A 23,342-nucleotide genomic window follows, 5' to 3' on the forward strand; every position below is an offset into this window, starting at 1 on the left:
ACACTGTGTGAATATATGTTGTTGTGATTGGTTTAATAAAGAAGCTGACTGGCTAATAGCTGAATAGAATAAGGTTAGGCAGGAGAGCCAGACTAATGCTGAGAGGAAGAAGGGAGGAGTCTGTAGTCACCAGCCAGATGCAGAGGGAGCAGGAAATGAACATGCCATGCTAATAAAGGTACCACCACATAGCAGAGCATAAATAAGGAATATGGGTTAGCTTAAAATGTAAGAGCTAGTCAGTAATAAGCCTGAGCTATTGGACAAGCATTTATAATTAATATAAGCCTCAGTGTGTTTATTTGAAAGTGACTGCAGGACAGGAAAACTCCACCTACATGGATCTCTGAGTTTGAGGCCAGCCTGGTCTATAGAGCGAGTCTGAGGACAGCCAGGGCTACATAGAGAAACCCTGTCTTGAAAAAGGAAAAAAAGTGAAATAAAATTCAGGATTAGAAGGGTGGTGAGATGGCTCAGAGAGTAGGGCACTTGCCACTAAGCCTGAAAACCTGAGTTTGATCCCCAGACCCACATACTAGGAGAGAACCGACGCCTGTAAAAATAAATGTCCTCTGACATTTGTGTGCATGCATACAGACATACACACACTGAAAAAAACCATTTTAAAAATTCAGAATTAAAATTTGGGCTATATTAAGATAAGAAAAATATTTTTAAGGATTTTTTTTTTTGTATCCACGGACAGAATTGCTCACAATAGCCATTTTATTACATCAACATTAGTGTTCACCATTCCTGTAGCTGGAGAGTTTCTCTCCAGCTCCCACCAAGCCCCGTCAGTCCTGGAGCCCACTTATAAAATAAACACATGGACTCTTATATTATTTAAACTGCTCAGCCACTAGCTCAGGCCTACCATTGTCTAGCTCTTACTCTTATACTAAGCCCAATTTTGTTACTCTATATGTCCTCACGTGTTCCGTGGCTTTACCTGTTGCCTCTACATGATGCTCCCTGGATGGCAGCTGGTGTCTTTCCTTCCTGCCTTCTTGTCCTTTCCTTTCTCCTCTCTCTAGTCCCGTCTATACTTCCTGCCTGGCTACTGGCCAATCAGTGTTTATCAAACAATCATTCACAGCACATTCCCATACTTACTCCTTATGAATTTTTCTTCATTTTCATCTGTAAAACTTAACAAAGCACCTCCTTGCATCTGACATGAAGAATGTGCCTTATTCCAAGAGAGAGATGAAAGCAGGTTGAATTGGTAGCAAATGCGTGAATAGAAGTCCTTGTACCACACAGCATCACAAAATACATCTGTGGAGGCTGAAAGCAAAGTTCATTAGAAACTGCTCTGTGCTATTAGTGATATCTAATATTTCTAAGATGAATTTAAATAATATGATTCCAGCTCGCAACCTCTAAACCTTCAGTATCTTGACTTGGTCTTTATGTGAAATATGCACTGCTGTTCCAGTGATAACTCATGGTTAAACTTTTTAAAAATGTACCTACTAAGGTAACTCAAGAAATGATCAGTAAAGAATCTTTGATACTTTCAAGGAAATAAGAGAAACTTGTTTTAAGAGAAAGAAATGGAAATGAAGTATTTATGAAAATAATATATTGATTCTTTAATAAACAAGCATCAGAAACTCTACATTAAACATGAGAATTAAATATTTACTTGGGATAGACCTTAATACTATTTCAAAAACCTTTTTCCTCTAATACCAAACTGCCAAAATGGAGTGAAAGTGATAAGTAGACATATGTGTCCAGAATGAACACATATGTGTCCAGAATGAAGACATATGTGTTCAGAATGAACACATGTTGTCATCAGGTACAGGGACGATGATTCTAATTTTAAGTAGTTCTTCAGAGAAGAGGCATAGAAACAAATTCCATTTGTAAGACATTGGTCAAAGATTTCATAGTATGCTTAAAAGTAACTTAATAGAGTATGAATGTGGATCTGAATCTGAAGTTAATTGAAATGACAGAAAACAAAGGCCTAGTTGGGTGCTTTTGCTACAATTTTAAACCAAACCCCAAGGTGAACTAATTCTAGAACTCAAACTCAGTCATACAATTACAAAATGTAGAAGATAGAGAAGCAATATGCTACAGTCTAGACTGTTCTTTTTCTAAGTATAGTCCTTAAAATAAAGTAACTTCAAGACACTTCCCATGGCATCCTTGTGCAGAATGCCTATACTGTGTCCTCTGGGAATATATCATGTATACTACCACAATGAAGACTCCAAGAGTCTTGTGGTTAAGAAACCTGCTTAATATTAATTCAATATACTTCAAACTTACCTGACAATGAAGTCTTTTTGTGGGTTATTATTTTTCCTAGAATACTTAGATAATTTTCTTAAGAAATATAGGTTTGATTTCATGTCTAGTTACTGAACACATTTACAGAACCAAATTAGTTAATTAGAAGTTAGTAAATTATTATACATCTAAAGATGTCCACAGTATCTCCTGGCTGATACATGTATTTATAGAAGGGTTCAGTATTAAAGACAACAGAAACAAGGTCGTCACCAGACAACATTCAAGGGAAGAGAGAGGAGAGGGAGAAATTTTAATTCACTTTGCTGGGGTGGTTAGATGTCCTCATGGAGATGAAATCCTTCATCATGGCCTTTAAGTAAAAGGTAGGCTTTCTCTGAGATGGACAATACTCTGGGTTTAGACTTTAGTTGGCCATGTTCATCTGATGTGATGACTGAAACCATCAAAGTTGATTGACAACTTTCAAATAAGATGTGTAGAGTAATATAGCCTGTCTAGAGAAGCAGACATCACCTGGGGCTGCCTGCATAGAACCATAAATTCTAACATTTGAGTTAAACAAATGAGCTGACTTGTTAGGAGGATATGATGTCTACGGCAAGTATTTGACCAAAGTTTCTATATTATATAACCTTAGAAATCAGCACGGATAGTCTAAACTCAAGCAAAACCTAACTTACCCTGGGCTGTACATACACAGCCCACACTACCACTTGCAAACCCCGGGTTGCAACTATTTAATATGTAGAATTTGAAGAGCTTCTGAAAAAAAGGTCATATTGAAAGCAAGACCAACTCTTGACAAAAACGGAACCCAGATCAGCTGAGGTGCCCTGCACACCTTTGCTTGTCATACAGCTGTGGTCTGTTTGATAATTAGGACTTAAACTAAAACTTACTGGTAGGTTTTTCTCCATGTCAGAAGTGAGAGGCAGGCGCCCTGTCTCCAGGATTAACCTCTGCCATTGTGTCGTCCTTGAGTAGCCACAGGTCACTCAGACATGCCCTCCTTAGGAAGGGCTTTGAATTTTTTCCTCAAAGGCAGTGTTTCCTCGTGTTTGCTTCATGTAAGATCTGCTTTACAACCAGGAATAGGTTTTAAATGTTGCTGCTGAGCCCCGAGTCAGGCCTGATTCCTAATCTCTGAGACTGAGCGCAGGGAATCAGCCTTTCCTGTAGTAACCTGCTACAAAATTCCTCGGCACACCAAAGTCCTATACACTTCCCTGCTTTTCATGGTCTCAGTGTCATACCAGATGAATATTGCCAATCTAAGGTCTAAACCCAGTATAGTGTCCATCTCAGGGAAGGCCTACCATTTTACCTAACGGCAACAATGAAGGATTCCATCTCAGTGAGGACATTCTACCCATCCAGCAAAGTGGTTTCTAAATATTTCCCCTCTATCTTCCTCCTTTGCTTCCTCCTTCCTTAAATGCTATTTGGTGACAACCTTGTTTTCTGTTGTCTTTAGTACTGGAGCCTTCTATAAATGCATGTATCAGCCAGGAAATACTATAGACAACTTTAGATGTATAATGAATGTCACAGCCACTGGATCAGTTTCTTATTTTCTCCCATCATACAATCTATCAGCTTCCTTGGACCTATGCTGTCCTCTACATTACTCCTATTGAGAATTTCCCTTAAGTATATAAGCAGTTAATCTGTGAATATATGCTCTGAACCGTACTTCTGTTCTCTGAGAGACAACATAGAATTGCTTTCACTTTCCTTCATCTTTAGTGCCTCAGTTACATCATTTCCAGATGCATTCCAAGATGGCTGAGTCTCTTTTGTTAAAAAGAGACAAAAATCTCCCTACTTTGGCCTCCCTATCCCTGTTATTGCCTTCTCTTGGTCTCTAATAATTATACACCTTTATGCACATACTGTCTCTAATTTCTCATCTTCTAAAGTTTCTATTGCAGTGTAAGTCATACACCATGTAATCCACCCATTTAAACTACACAATCCAATCTTTTAGTATAATCGGGAGAGTGTGGGACTGTCATAATTGCTTTAGAACCGTTAAATCATATGCAGAAGAAACACAGTGCTCATGAGAGGTGACTCCCCATTTCCACTTCAGTCCTCACTCCCACGTACCTCCAGCCCATAGCAACCATTAATCTACTTTCCATATCTATAGAGCTGCTTATGCTATATAGTTCATATAACTGAAATTATATAATGTGTGCTATTTTGTGCCTGGCTTTGTTCTCTTAACATTGTGTTTTCAAGAGTCATTTATGTTATGGCATGTAGCAATATTTCATTTTTTAAAATAATATTGAGATATTATTTATTATATGGTATGCTAGTTAGCAGTTTTCCACTTTGACACAAGCTAGAGTCATGTGGGAAGAGGGACCTTAATTAAAAGATTGTCTCCTTCAGGTTGGCCTGTGCGCATGTCTGTGAGGCATTTTCGTGATTAATGACTGATGCTGGAGGGCTGTCATTGAATGAATGAGAATTGCTCCCATATTTGAATGTTTGGTTCCCTGAGTATTTGAGGGGTCACAGTAAAGAAACTGTTGACGTGACCACTCCATGTTATGGTTAAGGGGAAGATTTTTATTATAAATGTAAGAATAGAGAGGAAAAAACAGCAGACTAAACATGGCCAGAGCTATCTGTGAGAGAAGGTAGAATAACCAGAGACGGAATAGGGAGTGTTTAGTGGGAATAGCTGGGTTATAAGGAGGAGCTGGAGGGAATTAAGATGGAGAAGGAAGTAAGAAGGGTTAGGATGCTAGTGTGGACTTGGAAATGCATAACAGGTACTTATGATACTGAGGGAGCCTGGAGGTGGTGTGGGCTTTGATATACAACCATAGGTATATGTCAATGGAGACATCCATGTCTTCTGCCCAGAGGCAAGGAAAACAACTCCTTTTGACAGATGGGCTCTGGTTTCACAAGTTCCTGAGGCACTACCAGAAATCCTCCTATAGTCCAGGTTCAGCTCATTTCTGGATATTTATAGAACATTTTAGAGTTTGGGGAATTGAAATTTCCATTGGATGCAACACCCAGCTGGTGAGCTGTTTAGAAAGGGTTAGGAGGTGTGGCCTTGTTGGATTTGAGGTTTCAAAAGCTCACTTGTGCTTATAAGAACACAATGAGAGATGGAAGCTCTCAGCTACTGCTCTAGTGCCACACCTGCCTGCCTCTTGCTGTATTTCCTGCTGTGGTAGTCATGGACTCACCCTCTGAAACTGTAAGCAACCCTCCAGTTAAATGATTTCTTTTATAAGTTTCCACAGTCATGGTGTCTCTTCACAGCAATAGAACAGTAGTGAAGACAAGGGCCTAGGTCACTGTAGGCAGTACCACCCCTGGGAACCCCTTGGATGGGAGACAATTGGAATTCTTTTTATGTTCTAGATACAATATCCTTAGAAGGCAAATCATTCATAAATATTTTCTCCCATTTGTAGATCTTTTGAGGTGAGGGTTCTGGGGATAGAACTCGGGGTCTCAGTGATGTGAGGTGAGCACTGAGCACCAGGCAAGCACTGAGCACCAGATGAGCACTGAGCACCAGACGAGCACTGAGCACCAGACGAGCACTGAGCACCAGGTGAGCACTGAGCCATTCTTTTCAGTGTCTTGATATGTTCTTTGAAACACATGTTTTTGTTTGTTTCATTTTTAATTAATGAAGAGAGACATAACACATTGTTGATTCATTTTAGAGACTCTGGTAAGGATGGCAATGACCGTTGATACCCATCTATTCTGTTCTATCATTCAAGTCACTGATCAAAACTACATAGGACAGCAGTTCTTAACCCGTGGGTTACAACCCCCTTGGGGGTTGAACAGCCCTTTCACAGGGGCCACCTGAGACCATCAGAAAACATAAGTCTTTATATCACAATTCGTAACAGTAGCTAAATTAGGGTTACGAAGTAGCAACAAAATTAATTTTATAGTTGGAGGTCACTACAGTGTGAGAAACTGTGTTAAAGGGTTGCAGCATTAGGAAGGTTGAGAACCACTGTTCCAGACGATGGAACTCCAAAAATATCTCTATTCTTTTTCAGGTTCAAAAGCACTAATGGTTTGGCCCACACAATCTTTCACGCAGTCAATTCTCTCTGTGTATAAGGTATATAACCCAGAGAGAGCTAGCATGACCCAGACTTGCCTCTAAATAAACCTGTTTATCATGCTTACTCAGGGCGCAGTTTAACTACACTCTTAGGACTAGTGTGTTTGCTCATGTATGTGTTAAGTTTAAATTTTGCTCCCTTACAATCAACTTTCATTAAAGGCAGCCATCATTCCACACATAGAAATTTTAAAAAATATTCCTTGTGAAATCAGATGAGACACGGAAGTGTGAATCTTTATTTCGCTTCTCTCTGATCTGTCTACTTGTTGACTCATGGAAAGGATGGTCAGTGTACTCCAATTCCATTCCTTGACACATCATTTTGAGTTATGTTGACTACCAGGAACCAAAAGTAATAAGGAAGGGAGGAAAACAGAGCTGAGCTGCAATTTAGCACCGTGTACACATGCTCTCTGCTGCTGTTGCTGCGAGGAAGGTCAGAGGAGCTGGAACGGGGTGGGCTGAGGAAGTTCCTGAGCTGGAGGAAGCTGAACAAATAGCCCAGGGAGTATCAAAGCCCTGAGCCCAAGAAAAGCAATCTTCCATGGGACAAGGCTGAAATTGGCTAGAAGGGACAGCGGATGCTGACAAAATTCTTCTCAGAAACTTAAGAAAACTGTTTGTGCTGGTCAGTCTGTCAACTTGACATAAACTTTGGTCATCTGGGAAGGGAGAACCTCAACTGAGAAAAATGCCCTCATTAGTGTGGCCGGTAGACAAATCTGTGGAGTCTTTTCTTGATTAATGATTGATGTGGGAGGGCTCTGCACATTGTCACTGGGGACGTCCCTGGGCAGGAGCTCCAGGGTTGTAGAAAAAAGCAAACTGAGCAAGCCATGGAGAGCAGACCAGTAAGCAGTGTCCCTGTGTGGCCTCTACTTCAGTTCTGCCTCCAGGTTCTGCCTTGACTTCTCTTCATGACAGACTGAGATTGGGGCTCTGAGCACTTTGGGTCCCAATTTGCTTTGTGGTTGTTGGGTTTTATAGAAATGCCACAGAAAGTAAACTAATATATGATTCTTTTTTTAATAAAAAGTCTCTCAGGGAGAATGCAGTACTTAAAAACAGTCCCACATGAAGAACAGAACTTCACATCAAGGTCTCCACTTGGAATGGTTGATACCTGGTGTGATGCTGGCTGTTAAATGTCTTCACACCATATCTGGTATATAGATAGATAGATAGAGATAGCCAGAAATTACTTGCATATTGTGAATTTTTTGGTAAAGAATTTCATGCATCAAATTTACCTGAGCACTTGTCAAAAATGCAGATGCCTGGATCCCATATCCCGGACTACTCAGTCCTTCAGGTCACAGATCCTGGACCACTGGGCCTCTTCCCCCAAGTGATTCTAGTGCATCACATCAAATTTTGTCCGAATTTTCTGGCACAGAGCAAGCCTGTCCATCTTGCCTTAAGCCTAGATGCCAACTTCTTTGAGGGGAACATCCAAAGCTCTAAAACTCTTGGCATTCACTAATATGCACAGTTTAGTGGTAGGAACAGCAACAAAGAGGAGGGATTCTTCATTCATAAGTAAATGCTGAAAGGCCTGGGATGTAGCTCAGTGGCAAAGTGCTTGCTTAGCCTGTTAAAGACCCCAGGTTCAAGCCGGGCGGTGGTGGCGCACGCCTTTAATCCCAGCACTTGGGAGACAGAGGCAGGTGGATCTCGGTGAGTTCGAGGCCAGCCTGGGCTACAGAGTGAGTTCCAGGAAAGGCGCAAAGCTACACAGAGAAAACCTGTCTTGAAAGACCCCAGGTTCAGTACCCAGTACTGCCAAAACAGCAAACGTGTTGAAAAGATGAGTGAGAGTCAGTCCGTATGAGTGCTAACAGAGTGCACACTACTGTAAGTGTATTTGATGCGCACTGTCTAATTGAATATACACAACAACCCTAACAGGCCACGCTATGGTCTTCATTCTGTCATGAGGGAAGCAGAGAGCGAGAGAAATGGAGATGGGGAGACTTTCCAAAGATTCACTGCTGGGAGAAAGTCAGACTCATCTTGGTTTGGCTAAATTAAAAACTGCCACTCTTTCTTATTTATTAAACCCCGTGGCTCTTACACTAGAAAATAACCATGAAGAGAGCTTATAAGTGACATTATTGGGAGTTATCTCTTTAATTTACCTTTGTTTTAAATTTAATTGTTGCATTTTAGTGTATGCCTGGAAGGGAGGCAGGCACAGAGGGAGAGAAGGTGGTCATTCTCTGAGTCTCGGGAACTGATGTGAAGGAAACAGAATACAGAAAGCAGAAGATATAAGTATTCCTCAAAACTTAGACACAACAGAAAATCAAGTTAAATAAGAAATAATAATCAAGCCCTAACTGGAAAAATAATAGGTAGGATGTTATAGCTGTCGCTGGATCTTGAAAATTAGGTTAAGAACTTGAGGAAAGGTTTTGAGGCTACAGCAGAAGGTTGGAAAAGTGAGAAGTCAAGGCAAGAGAGAGTTCCGTGTTGATAAGCACCTAGGGCCAATGTGATGCTACAGGAAGATCATCAAGGGGCTGGCTGATGTCTGGACTTGACAATGGGCAAGACAAGCAGTCTGGATGTGGAGACATCGTGGCAGCTCCTAGGAGGCAGGGGACCAAAAGGATGGCTGGGTTTTATGTGCATTCTGGTTGTTTGGAAGCACTCTGCTGGAGAGCTGGCATTGGCAAGATCACAGAATATTATAATTGGATTCCAGTTAAATCATCTTGATGCACCAAGCACAATGAGGAAAGGCTAGTTAGCATCTTTTGAATGTAGAGGAAGGGAAAGGACTATGAATTAGAATTGTCTCTTCAAGTCAAAAACAAACCTCAAATCAAAATCTCGATTGATGGAATCAGAGCGCTTGTTCAGACATCAACCCATCAACCCTGGTGTGTTCTTTCACTACAGATAACTTTCCAATCATCCTCGATTCATTCATGACATGTGGAGACATGTTTATTCTTACTAGGATCTGGGCAGAATCCCCATCTCTCATCTCGTTCGTATCGGCTTGTGGTGGCACACCACAGCAGGTCTTCTTTCTGCCCTTCCCGGATACATTCATGGTGCCACTGATGGTTGTACTGGAAGGGGAACACACAAGGCATCCCGTGGGCATTCCCTTTGATTGTATATATATCTAGGATAAAAAACCAACAACAACACAGTCAAATACAGTGTCGATTTCTTCTTTGGAACATGTCATCTGCGGGTGCATTTTTATTGGTTGAAAACCCCCACTAGCAGACACTTGTTAAAAGCTCTGTGAGCCCTGGGGCCTCAGCAGCTAGTATGTGCAGACACACCAGGCCTTCAGGAGTGTGGCAAAGGATTTGTTTCTATGTTTATCTAGCTGTGTTTACTATGGCTACCGCTCACAGCAGTATACAAATTTGTGAATGACTGAAAAGAAAAAATGTAATGGAGTTTTTCTCTTTTAAAGTATTTGCAGCCTCCCATTGACCATCACTGTCTGAACTCCAACAGTTTCATAGGCACCCATTCATTCAATTGGTTGATGTTGTAGAACACAGTTCTCTAAGCAAACAGCAGCCATCTTCATCAGTGGCTGGGCCACTTCCGAGTGTCATCATGGTTGGGCCTGTGGACTGTTGACATTCCCTGATAGAAGGAAGTGGTCAGGAGGATCATAGGACTCTCACCTGAGTATCTAGCAGTGGCCATTTGTATTTGTGTCCTAACTGTAAGTAGCCTGAGAGAGCCCAGAGGTACTAGGGACTAGGGTGTACAGGCTAGGGCAGGCTAATGGAAGAGTGATTCATCTATGCAGCCTTGGGGGCTGTTGTTCATGCTAGGCACAGACCTTCTAGCATGGCTGCTTTAGGCTTGCCCACTCTCCAGCCCATAACCCCTCCCCCATGCTCTGAAAGAAAACCTAATGCACTCATTGCTTCCTCTGGGTTAACTTTGGTGGACCCCACCTTTGGCTTGTCATTGGGATCTTATGCAGGGGGTAGATGTTGTTTATGTCTCTCCAGGAAAGGAATTTTCACAACAGCCAATAGATATTTGTGGGGCTGGAGAGATGGTTTGACATTTTAGAGTACTTGTTCGTCTTGAAGATGACCTGAGTTCCATTTCCCAGTGCCCACATGTTGACTCAGAACCATCATAACTTCAGTTCTAGGGGATACAATGCCCTCTTCTGGCCTCTGTGGACACCAGGCAAGCCTGTAGTGAATGTACATATGTGCAGGCAAAACATTTATACATCAATAAATAAATCCTTTAAAATTAAAAAAATAAATACTTAATGCTCATTCAACATATCCTGCACTGGGAATATAGCAGTGAGCTATAAAAATTCCTTTTTGTTAACAAGATGGTTTGGTGGCGAAAGAATATGTGATAGCAAATACACAAGCATTGTTTCAGGTACTAATAAATCCACAAATAAATAGGATCAGAAGCTTGTGTGTGTGTGGAGCGGGCCCTGCATCGGATGGTTGAGCTGGCTGAAGCAAGGTTACTAGCTAGTGTGGGCAAAGGAATTGTCTGCAGAAGGAACAGCAAATCTAAAGAACTGGAGACAAGATGCTCATGGAATAAAGGAGGCCCCGGGGAGTGACCCCGGGGAGTGGACCCCAGGGAGTGACCCCAGGGAGTGGACCCCAGGGAGTGGACCCCAGGGAGTGACCCCGGGGAGTGACCCCAGGAAGCAGTTTCCCAAATTGCTGTTCTATACTCCCGTCTTTATTCTGAGGGTAGTGGGAAGTCACTGGCAGGTTTCAAATGAGAAAGTGACAAAATCAGACTTCCATTCTTAAAAAGAATGCACTGTGACATGGTCTGAATGCACTGTGCACTGTGACATGGTCTGAATGACTGTGCACTGTGACATGGTCTGAATGCACTGTGCACCGTGGCATGGTCTGAATGCACTGTGCACCGTGACATGGTCTGAATGACTGTGCACCGTGACATGGTCTGAATGCACTGTGCACCGTGACATGGTCTGAATGACTGTGCACCGTGACATGGTCTGAATGCACTGTGCACCGTGACATGGTCTGAATGCACTGTGCACCGTGGCATGGTCTGAATGCACTGTGCACCGTGACATGGTCTGAATGACTGTGCACCGTGACATGGTCTGAATGCACTGTGCACTGTGACATGGTCTGAATGCACTGTTCACTGTGACATGGTCTGAATGCACTGTGCACCGTGGCATGGTCTGAATGCACTGTGCACTGTGACATGGTCTGAATGCACTGTTCACTGTGACATGGTCTGAATGCACTGTGCACTGTGACATGGTCTGAATGCACTGTTCACTGTGACATGGTCTGAATGCACTGTGCACCGTGACATGGTCTGAATGCACTGTGCACCGTGACATGGTCTGAATGCACTGTGCACTGTGACATGGTCTGAATGCACTGTGCACTGTGACATGGTCTGAATGGAGAGTGAAGTGAGCTAACCGGTGAGTCAGCTTCTATATCTGTAGGAATATTGGGGTGCTCTCGATAACGGAGGACTCTTTCTAGGAGAGCCAGGGTTTCAGACACAGCCAGCAAAGCTGCTTTGAGCCAGTGCTCCCAGACAGTGCTTGTCTCACGAACTCCAAGAATGAAATTCAGGGGCCACAGAGGGAGTCTTGGAAACTTATTAGAGATTCACAGCTGAGGGCTCCGGGGAGGGGCACGCCTCTAAAGCAGGGAGGGCTCCCAGGGAAGCAGGTGCCACCCAGCTGACAGTCTGGGCCTTTGAAGGGACTTAGGGCAGAAACTGGGCTGAGGTATGAGGAGGGAGATGATCGCATCAGTCCAGGTGCTTAATCCCAGTCCCTCAGGCAAGTACCCACAGCCTCATAGTGCTCCTTTAGGAGATGAAAGGGAAAACAGGAATCAACACTTTGCTGTCCTTCCAGGCCTCCAGCAAAGACAGTCTCAGAAATCCAACCCACCTGACCAGTTTCCATTTCCTGTTCTCATCAAGATGGCCACGCACAGCGTTTCTGCTGACGGCCTACTCGGAATATTGTAAAAATCCACCATCGTTGGCCATAGGGACAACCAACAGAACCATCCACGATTCAGCAGGTGATTTCCAATATGGGCGTTATCCAAGCCATGCTCTACGAGGTCCTCACTGTCTCACAATTAGCAGGGGCTGGACTGAGTTCCCAGCACATGGCCAGTTTATTTATTTATTTTTAATAGGAATTAGAGGTATCTTGGGACCCAGCCTTTTATCTCTTCCATCCCCTTGTTTTCTAGTCCGAAGCCTGGGCCGTTGTGTGCATTGTCAGTATGGAGAGAGGGCTAAAATGCTAACATAAAGCAAGCATCACGTTCTTCCTGAGAATTATAGGGTGGTCAACACGCTGACAGAACTCTCGCTTCACGGTAGTATGCAAACCCAGAAAATGTCTTAGGCTTGGTCCTGACTCTTCCTTCACTCGCTCGTTCGCTCGCCCGCTCACTCACAGCACCAGACGGTCCTGTCTTAGGACTTAGGGCTTCCCTGATGCACTGCCAATGACTAGTATGGTATTCTTAGGACTTTTCATCTTACAACCCTGAGGAGAAGACTGCATCTGTCTTGGCCTCTGTACACCAGGTGCCCAGCACTGTGTCTGATCAACAGTCAGTGCTCCAGAAAAGAAACCGTGTGCCAGATGGATGGGGGAGGGTACAAATGAATAGGACTGGGGGGTGGGGTGGGGGGCAGAGCACTGGTATCAGCATTTTACTGTGTAGCTTTGTTTTTGGGTCTCCCATTCTTTTTCTGTTTAAAAATGCCAAAAAGCAACAGAACTGTAGAAAACGAAAGCCCCCCCTATAAATCACGCCTCCCCACAATCCATGCTTGGTACACAACAAATAGCCCTTGACAGCAGTGTGTCATTTATCTTCCAGTGCCTGGTAGCACGACTGTCACATGGACGACAGCCACGCTTAGGAGGTATCTGAATGCCCCAGAGACAGTCCCCCTCCCTCCCCTCCCCACAGGTGGGGTTGAGCTTCTGCAATCAGAGATGTGGTGCCAAGGGTGGGGGCTTTATATCTGTCGGTGTGGAAGCCTTTCCTTTACACAGCTTCCCTTCTGGTTTTCCCTCTTCTCCCTCTAGTTAGTTCTCCTTCGTAGTGATTCCCAAAGCTAGTTTAATATTTTCTTTCGGTACCTTTAAATTCTGAGATTGTTGTCTCTTTGGCAGACTTAGCACATCCTTTCCAGGATTCCAATAATCCTTCTACTATAAGCAAGGAAATGACTAAAATTTCCAGGAAGTCTTGACACGGCATGCTCCACGTGTTCTTTATACATCACACACACACACACACACACACACACACACACACACACACACACACACACATACACACACACACACACACACACACACACACACACACACACACACATACACTCTTAGGAAATTCCGTCTACATATTCTATACATCTACTCTTACCTCTGTGAAGATGCTCACAGATGTCTCCCCCACCGGACATGTAGGCGACCCACTTATGGAACTGCTTCCACGAGGCTACCACGGTGTTGTTGGGCTGTACCTGGACCTTGAACTGGAGTGGGCCCATGATCACCTTCCTCCTACAGTGCCACCTCAAGGAAATGAGGGTGGAATCACATTCATAAAGTCTTAATGGTTCTTCTGGATCAGAGAGGTTCAGGCCCAGGCAGCCGCTGGCTCCCACGTTGAAGAGGTGGTTGTTTGAAACCCATTTCCATAGCATGTTCTTGTTCGGCAGCTTGCAGTTCTCCAGGGTCAGCACAGATGGACCTGCCTGAATGCATGTCTTGAGGCTCTCGCTCTGGATAATGAAAATTCCTTTATCTGTAACAGAATAAATGAAAGATGAAGCGTGCAATTTTCATATATAATTAGCTAGGGCTGTGATGATCCCAGTGTGTGCAGCTACGCTGTGATAAGTCACAGCTGTCAATCATTTTGTAGTTGGGGGACAGAGTCCACTAGTCTTCGTGGGTGCAAAAGTTTCCTGGCAAGCAGGTGAGTCCTTAGAGGCGATCATGGGAGACCACTGATCTGAGAGGGCATGGATGAACAGGGTTTCCTGGCAGTCAAAGTTCTTCTAACACTTGAACAGACAGCCATGATGCACAGGACCAGTGGGAAGGACAGTGGGTGTCCAGGGACATTGGTGCGGCCATAATCTATTTTTCTTCAGATAATCCCTTAGTGTTGGGAACATGGCAGCTCAGTCGAGAGCCGTTGAGATGGAAATCTCTAGCCTCATGTTCCTGTAGAGAACCACACGGTAATGAAGTAAACAGAAGCCCTTCCTGTGGCTGTCTGATAGAGGAGGATTCAGGGCTGGTGAGAGCTTAATGCTTCTGCGGATTGCTTTCTGTCTAGATCCATCAGGAGTGCGAAGGTGGCAACATCTGACATTCTTATCAGAAGTAGCCGAGGGAGCATGGCGGTGGCGTCAGGAGAAATCCTGATGCCTCGATACGAAAGAGGCCCAGAGCACAGAGGCAGCCGTAGAAAAGAACACAGGGCATGATAGAACATTCCTTTGGCCAGTCTCCTGTGAAAAAGCTGGTAGGAGCCAGTCAGAGAACCCATGTCCACTGCTTGCCTGCTGGCCCAGAAGTCACCTACTCCATAACCATCACAGGTATTCTAAGGAGGACAGTGCTATCTTAGTTCTGTGGTCTAAATTCAGTAAGTGCTTGATGTTGGCTGGACATGTCAGCAGCTGCTGCTTAAAACCCATGGCAGCTAAGGTTTTATCTCAGAATATTTGTTCACATCCTTGAGTTCTTTTGTCCTCCCCTGAGCTGGGATCCCATTTTACATTTTACTTTCCATTTATTCTTAAAAATCCCGGAGGGACCTTATCAGATTCCGTAAAATGGCTGGGGTTTGGGCAATGAGAGCCATATAGCAAAAGTTGGGCAGAGACAGGGAGAGCCTTAGAGAGACTTGAAACAGCACAGATGAGCGTCCTAACACATGGGAGTGAGGGGGTAGTGCCTCCTTTTGGGGAAAATCCTTTTGGTTTCCTCCAAAACTGGTCTGGCCGAGAGTTGATTTCTAGTAACCCAAATCACTTAAGACACTGTTAAAAACATTGCCATTGTATTAGTGAAAGCCGTACCTCATTTAATAATTGATAACCTTTCTTATAACCACGTGTTTGAGGAGTTAAATTAGTTGTCAGGAAAATGCTTTGATTACCATACATCAGAGCAAAAGAGAAGGGAATGTCAAGGAGGTGGGGTGGGGTCAGGTGGGGAATGACCGGTTTTAGGGAGATTTCATTTAGATCTGGAAGTTTGTTTTCCCAATGAAAGCCACGTCTGGGTGGTTATTAGTAACAGTCATTCAAAATCAAATCCACCTCTCATCAATGTGATATGGACTTTAATAATTAACCCTCCCTCCAGCCCTTCTTTCCACCTTTTCATGCCTGGGCAGAATGTTAGCCTTAATTTCTGCTGTAATCTACTAATTGCTTTCTAGCTAGCCCAGAGTTCCATTAATTTTTCAATAAAGGATAATTATGTTACTATGATCAACCTGTAGCTCAGCTTCTATCGAATATGCCCATCCCAGTGCATCCAGCTCTGATATCTACTGACTGGGCCTCGATTTACGGGTCTGAGACAGGCACATTGGGTAACTGGATTGTGGGTAAGAGCTGTGGACACAGGTGGATGCACCACAGACCAGCTGTCTATCTGTGGACTGATGGCTGACCTCTGAGAGCCTCACCTTCCTTATTTGAGCTGGAACTATGTACGATACGAATTTCATAAGGATCCTTGATGTGAAGGGCAGTCTGTTGACTACACCAAGCAAAACTACCATGGCAAGTGAGAAGAGGCCAGCAAGTGTACTTAATAGTGTCCCCCAGACGTCTTGATTTTGAGTGACAGAGCCCGCTGGAGACCTGGCTGGACATCACGAAATCCTACTCTGAACATCTGCCAAAGGCTTTTTTATTTTTCAACATTATCATGAAAGTTTATTTTTACTTTTGTTTTAATCACACACACAGTGGGAAGCAAAGTGATTCTGAGATATTATGTCATCATCCTTTATGGAGGAATCATACTCTTCAAAAAACCAGATTTTAAAAATCCTTGTCTCACTTTTTGAAGTACATGCACAACTATTATTAATTGAGACTCCTCATGTTCTGTTCTTTCACACTCCCTTCACTGTCAAGTATATACTGCAACTTCAAAAAACTAAGAAAAAGAAAGATTTGTGACATGAACAAGTAGTGCATTGGTGGTGGGATGGATTAGTGGACATAGAAATTGCATATCACCAGGATTTGAGGCGAAAAAATAATGTTTAAGTTTCCAAATTAATACACATTTAAGGGAAAGAGTGGCAGAATCAGGAATGGTGAGATCATACCAGCAATCACTGAAGTCTTTCCCAAAGCATAAAATACAACTAGATAAGGCTGGCCCATGCTGCAGAGCTCTGGGTACCCTGTCAGTTCCATGCCAACTTCCTTTGGGATGCTGCTTTGGGAAAGTGAATCAGTGTGTTATCTTTTGTTTTTGTTTTTTGAGACAGGGTTTCTCTGTGTAGCTTTGGTGCCTGTCCTGGATCTCGCTCTGTAGACCAGTCTATCCTTGAACTCAAAGAGATCAGGCTGTGCTGGGATTAAAGGCGTGCGCCACCGCCCCCTGGCTCAATGTGTTATCTTAGACAAGTGCGCTGGCTCACCTACATGAGCAAATGCCCGGCCTCTCAATAAACCAAGTTAACAAACATCCGAGCAACTTTCCCATCAAGTCAGAGCAGAATCTGATCCTAATATTCCATGACTCTGTCTGTCCAATGAGCCATTGGAGGAAGCCATCTGCTTACTAGAGGAAGAGCCCTGCTGGCTGTTTTGTAGGCTGGTCTTGAGCTCCCTCCTTCCACCCCAGCCTCTCATGCACTGGGATCTCAGGTGTGAGCTACCACGCCTGGCTTCCAGCACCCCAAATCTCCTTGAATTCACTAACAATGAAACAATCTTCCAGTGGACCATGAGGAGACCCACTGTAAGCATCATTGTTCTGGTTGCTACTGTGTGTATATATATCAGTTGTCACTAAAAATTCTGCAATGTGGAAAAAGGCCACTAATCCTTAGTGTGTGCAGTTGTTGGGTTTCAAAAAGGATGGAAATCAAGTGTGGGAGGAACCAAGACTGATTATATATGTCAAGGATATCAGTTCTGCCTGAACAGTGATTAAGTGATTAATGAAGTACTGCCTGCATTAGAAATCTCTTTGCAGGGAAGTGTTATGTTCTTCCCTTCCTAATTATAAATTTGGGTGGAGAAGAAGTATGGATTATTAGAAGAAACTTACAAGCTAATTAACAGTCTTTCGAGCACACGTAAAAATGGTACATGCTTTTTACTTCCGAGTTTCTGAGCAGTGAGAGGGAGCACCGGCCTGATCAACCGTTCTGCTTAAGCCAGGGTATTTTTTTCGTGACTGCAGGTGGGACATTCATTCACTTTCTCATGCAACAAGCACCCATTGGTGCCAGCTGTGTGGAAGGGACAGGCCTAGAGGCTGTCCATGGAAACTATCAACCCCTGTGTTCTAGAATCTTGAGAACTGTCCTAGGTAATGTAATGAAGGAAGTCCCGTCAGTGCTGAAGAAAGACGACACAATTACACTCAAAATGAGTCTGTGAAAATAAGTAATTAAAATAAATCCAGGACAAAGAAGATAGCTCACATAAAAAGTCGCTTAACTGAGCCTTCAATGGCTGTCAGTAGGAAGGAGATGGGACTCCCTTCCATGTAGGGAACATGTGGATACATGTGCTTGCCGGTCTCCCAGGGAGGATAGGCTGAGCAGCCCTGAGGAGAACCTGAGTTCAGCAGAAGAGACATGATTCACCCATCAGCCCAGACCTGTGACCTTCAGTCAGGTAGGACAGGTTATTTAACTGAACCATCATCCATTGTTTTTCTTCCAAACCCACTGTCTCAGGATACAAGTACAAAATTTACCGAGGACTGTATTCTACCGAGACTTTACTTTCATATATCCTGTCAAAACATTTAGAAAGAAGAACACGAACCTGAAATTTCCAACAGCAAACATGGAGGGAGTGAAGTGTTGGGAACCTGAGACGGAAGGGCATTTGAGTCAGAGTGCTGCCCTGAGGTGTGAGTGACAGGGACGTAAGCAATGACAGCTCAAGACTAAATGTCTATTTTATTTTACCTACCAGAAGTCCAGTGTGGTGGAAGCCAGGGGTTAGAGGCATCATTCTGGTCTTGAATATCAGAGGATCACAGTCCTTACATTTTCACCCAAGAAACACTGACTAGAGGCCTACTATTTGTAACCACGAATATGTCCTGATACCAGTCCCAGATAGCTGCCTCTGCTTGTCACACAGTGTTCATAATAGCAGGGGACTGAGTCAGTAGATACACTGGTGGCCAGCTGAGGGATCGTGCAAAGAGGATGCCCTGGACACAGAGAGTGTCACCAAAGCTCAGAGATGACGAAAATAGTTAGCCTTTGGGTGATGTCAGCGTAGCTGGATAGAAAATGTTCACAGCAGAGGAACATGAATTAGAATGGCTTCATTGTGCTTTGGGGTCTTGAATTGTATTTTAAAAATGTTTATGTTATTAATTATATTCTGTGAAAGGGAGCTTTTGAAAAAAAAAACATGGCTGATGAGTGGCTTAAAAGGTGAATTAGGATCAAATAGCATTCAACAAAAACATTTATTGTGTATGTTTTGTGTGCCCAACATCCTTTTAGGTGTCCAGACAATAAAAGACAAATAACCAAGCTCCTGCCTCAGAGGTGCTCTGATTTAGGTAAAATGAATAGCCATTCCTTGCCCTATTCTGTATCTGAACTAACACCTCATTAAAATAAATAAATAAATAAAAAACCTCTTAGGAGCCATTAATTTAGCACAAACTAGCTTCTACCAATCCAACAGCTAAGAAAGCCATCAGACAGCATCTTGGGCCTTTAGAATAACAGTTCCTCCCATCTCACTGTACCTGCCTCTCTGGTGTACCCACCAATATATTTTAAACTCTCCTTGATTTATGATTTTCATTGTCCTATAAAACTAATAAATAAATAAACAAACCAAAAACCAACCAACCAACCAACAAAAACAAAAACAAAGCTGTGAAACTGCTTCTACATTGGATGATGGAATTTGCCGTAACCTAAATCTGTGTTCCCAGGCCATGGTCATTCAAAAATAGCTCCAGTAAACTGTCTTTTATTCCCTTTAAGTTGAGAACTGTGGTTTTTACATCAACACGTACTCGCACTGGCTAAGTTTTTGGCTTCATGGATGAAATGGCTATGGGATGTCTCCCAACTCCTTGAGGTTAGAGTGAGAGAGTAGAAGCTAGACAGATTCCCTGATAGGCAGGCAGACAGGGAGAGGGCCCAGGATGAGGTACTAAAGATGGTGATCTCCCGAGATGGCTGGCTTCTTCACCCTCTTGACCTGAGACAAAAGCTTGGCATGGTAAACCAAAGGCCTTTGGACTTTTTCTCTGGCCAATAGTGCCTCTGCTGATGGACTGGCCCAGCAAGTTCAAAGCCAGATGAGGGCATGTTTATGCAACAGTTGAGGGCCTATTAGCCATCCTATCTTTCTTCAAATTGACCAACCCTGAATTAGAGGAGGAAGACTCCCCTCGAAGATTTAAAACAGCCCCAGCTTCTGAGGGGGAGCTGGGGTTCAGCTTCCTGAGTACCCTGTCTGCTTTGAGGAGGGTCTTTCTGTGTGCTTTCTGGATGTGTTCTCTCTAATAAAAGTCTTTCTTCGCCGGCTGATGCCTATGCTGGAGAATTTCTCAGCTGTTACCTATCACACAGAAGATTATTTTCACCTTTTAAAAAATTTTATTTAATTTATATTTTATGTATGAGTGCTCTATACCTGCATGCCAGAAAAGGGCATCAATGCAATCCCCATCAAAATCCCATCAAAATCCCAACACAATTCTTCACAGACCTGGAAAGAACAATAGTCAACTTCATATGGAAAAACAAAAAACCAAGGATAGCCAAAAGAATCCTGTACAATAAAACAACCTCTGGAGGCATCACAATCACTGACTTCAAGCTCTACTATAGAGCTACAGTAATAAAAACAGCTTGGTACTGGCATAAAGAACGACATGTGGACCAATGGAACCGAACTGAAGACCCTGACATTAATCCGCATACCTATGAACATAGACAAAGAACCAAAACTGAAAAAAAGAAAGCATCTTCAACAAATGGTGCTGGCATAACTGGATATCAACATGTAGAAGACTGCAAATAGATCCATATCTGTCACTGTGCACAAAACTTAAGTCCAAGTGATCAAAGACCTCAACATCCCCAAAGAAGAGAAGTACACACACACTACCACCAAAAGATAACAGGAATGAACAATCACTGGTCATTAATATCCCTTAATATCAATGGACTTATTTCACCTATAAAAAGACACAGGCTTACAGAATGGATATGAAAGCAGGACCCATCTTTCTGCTGCATGCAAGAAACACACCTCAAATTCAAAGATAGACACTACCTAAGAATAAAAGGCTGGGAAAAGTCTTTCCAATCAAATTGTCTTAAGAAACAAGCTAGTGTAGCCATCCTAATTTCCAGCAAAATAGACTTCAAACTAAAATCAACCAAAAGAGATCAAGAAGGATATTACATACTCATCACAGGAAAGATCCACCAAATTGAAGTTTCAATTCTGAACATTTATGTACCAAACACAAGGGCACCCACATATGTAAAAGAAACATTACTAAAGCTTAAATCACATATAAAAACCCACACATTAATAGTGGGAGACTTCAACACCCCACTCTCACCATTGGACAGATCTGCCAAATCGAAACTTAACAGAGAAATAAGGACTTAACTGATGTTATGACTCAAATGGACTTAATTGATATCTATAGAACATTCCATCCTAACAAAAAAGAATATACTTTCTTCTCAGCACCCCATGGAACCTTCTCTAAAATTGACCACATACTTGGCCACAAAGCAAATCTCAACAGATACAAAACAATTGGAATAACCTCCTGTGTTCTATCAGACCACCATGGATGGATTTCAACAACAAAAACTACAGAAAGCCTACAATCTCATGGAAACTGAATAATGCTCAACTGAATCACCAATGGGTCAAGGAAGAAATAAAGAAAGAAATTAAAGATTTCCTAGAGATCAATGAAAATGAATATACCACATACCCAAACTTATGGGACACTATGAAAGCAGTGCTAAGAGGGAAATTCATAGCACTAAATGCCCACATAAAGAAGTTGGAGAAATCTCACACTAGTGACTTAACAGCACACCTGAAAGCTCTAGAACAAGAAGAAGCAAAGTCTCCCAGGAAGAATAGAAACCAGGAAATAATCAATTTGAGAGCTGAAATCAATAAAATAGAAACAAAGAGAACAATACAAAGAATTAATAAAACAAAGAGTTGGTTCTTTGAGAATATCAACAAGATAGACAAACCCTTATCCAAACTAACCAAAAAGCAGAGAGAGTGCATCCAAATTAGCAAAATCAGAAATGAAAAGGGAGACATAACAACTAACACGGAGGAAATCCAGAGAATCATCAGGTCATACTTCAAAAACCTGTACTCCACAAAACTGGAAAATCTAAAAGAAATTGATAATTTTCTGGATAGGTAATACATACCTAAGTTAAATCAAGACCAGATAAACTATTTAAATAGACCAATAACCCCTAAGGAAATAGAATCAGTCATTAAAATTCTCCCAACCAAAAAAAGTGCAGGACCAGAGGGTTTCAATGCAGAATTCTACCAGATCTTCAAAGAAGAGATATTACCAATACTCTTCAAATTGTTCCATACAATAGAAACAGAATGAGCATTACCAAACACCTTCTATGAGGCTACAATTACCCTGATTCCCAAGCCAAACGAAGATGCAACAAAGAAAGAGAATTACAGACCGATCTCTCTCATGAACATTGATGCAAAAATACTCAATAAAATACTGGCAAACAGATTCCAAGAACACATCAAAACAATTATCCACCATGATCAAGTAGGCTTTATCCCAGGGATGCAAGGGTGGTTCAACATATGAAAGTCTGTCAATGTAATACACCATATAAACAAACTGAAAGAAATAAAACCACATGATCATCTCACTAGATGCTGAAAAGGCATTTGACAAAATCCAACACCCCTTCATAATAAAGGTCTTGGAGAGATCAGGAATATAGGGAACATACCTAAACATAATAAAGGCAATTTACAACAAGCCAACAGCAACACCAAATTAAATGGAGAGAAACTCAAAGTGATTCCACTAAAATCAGGAACATACTTATTCAATATAGTACTTGAAGTTCTAGCCAGAGCAATAAGACAACATAAGGAGATCAAGGGGATAGAAATTGGAAAGGAAGAAGTCAAGCTTTCACTATTTGCAGATGACATGATAGTATACATAAGTGACCCTAAAAATTCGACCAAGGAACTCATACAGCTTATAAACACCTTCAGCAACATAGCAGGATACAAAATTAACTCAAAAAAAAAAAAATCAGTAGCCCTCCTATATACAAATGACAAACAGGCTGAGAAAGAAATCAGAGAAACATCACCCTTTACAATAGCCACAAATGATATAAAACACTTTGGGGTAACAATAACTAAGCAAGCGAAGGACCTGTATGATAAGAACTTTAAGTCTCTGAAAAAAGAAATTGAAGATGTCAGAAAAATGGAAAGATCTCCCATGCTCATGGATAGGCAGGATTAACATAGTAAAAATGGCAGTCTTACCAAAAGCAATCTACAGATTCAGATCCTGTTATAGATGGTTGTGAGCCACCATGTAGTTGGTGGGAATTGAACTCAGGACCTCTGGAAGAGCAGCCAGACTTCTTAACCTCTGAGCCAT

The 23,342-nt window shown here is 42.5% G+C and overlaps 1 protein-coding gene across 1 annotated transcript in view; it reads right to left on the minus strand.

Annotated features, from left to right (window-relative positions):
• Pla2r1 (phospholipase A2 receptor 1) overlaps positions 1–23,342 on the minus strand; it is a 126,241-nt gene that overhangs the window by 91,739 nt on the left and 11,160 nt on the right. The window contains exons 2-4 of the mRNA XM_028868708.2: positions 13,840–14,223; positions 9,363–9,536; positions 1,117–1,290 (exon numbers count right to left, since the gene is read on the minus strand). Coding sequence (XP_028724541.1) covers positions 1,117–1,290; positions 9,363–9,536; positions 13,840–14,223 — 732 coding nt within the window. The remainder of the gene's footprint in view (positions 1–1,116; positions 1,291–9,362; positions 9,537–13,839; positions 14,224–23,342) is intronic.

The sequence above is a fragment of the Peromyscus leucopus genome, chromosome 4 (assembly GCF_004664715.2).
Source record: "Peromyscus leucopus breed LL Stock chromosome 4, UCI_PerLeu_2.1, whole genome shotgun sequence".
NCBI classification, from domain to species: domain Eukaryota; kingdom Metazoa; phylum Chordata; class Mammalia; order Rodentia; family Cricetidae; genus Peromyscus; species Peromyscus leucopus.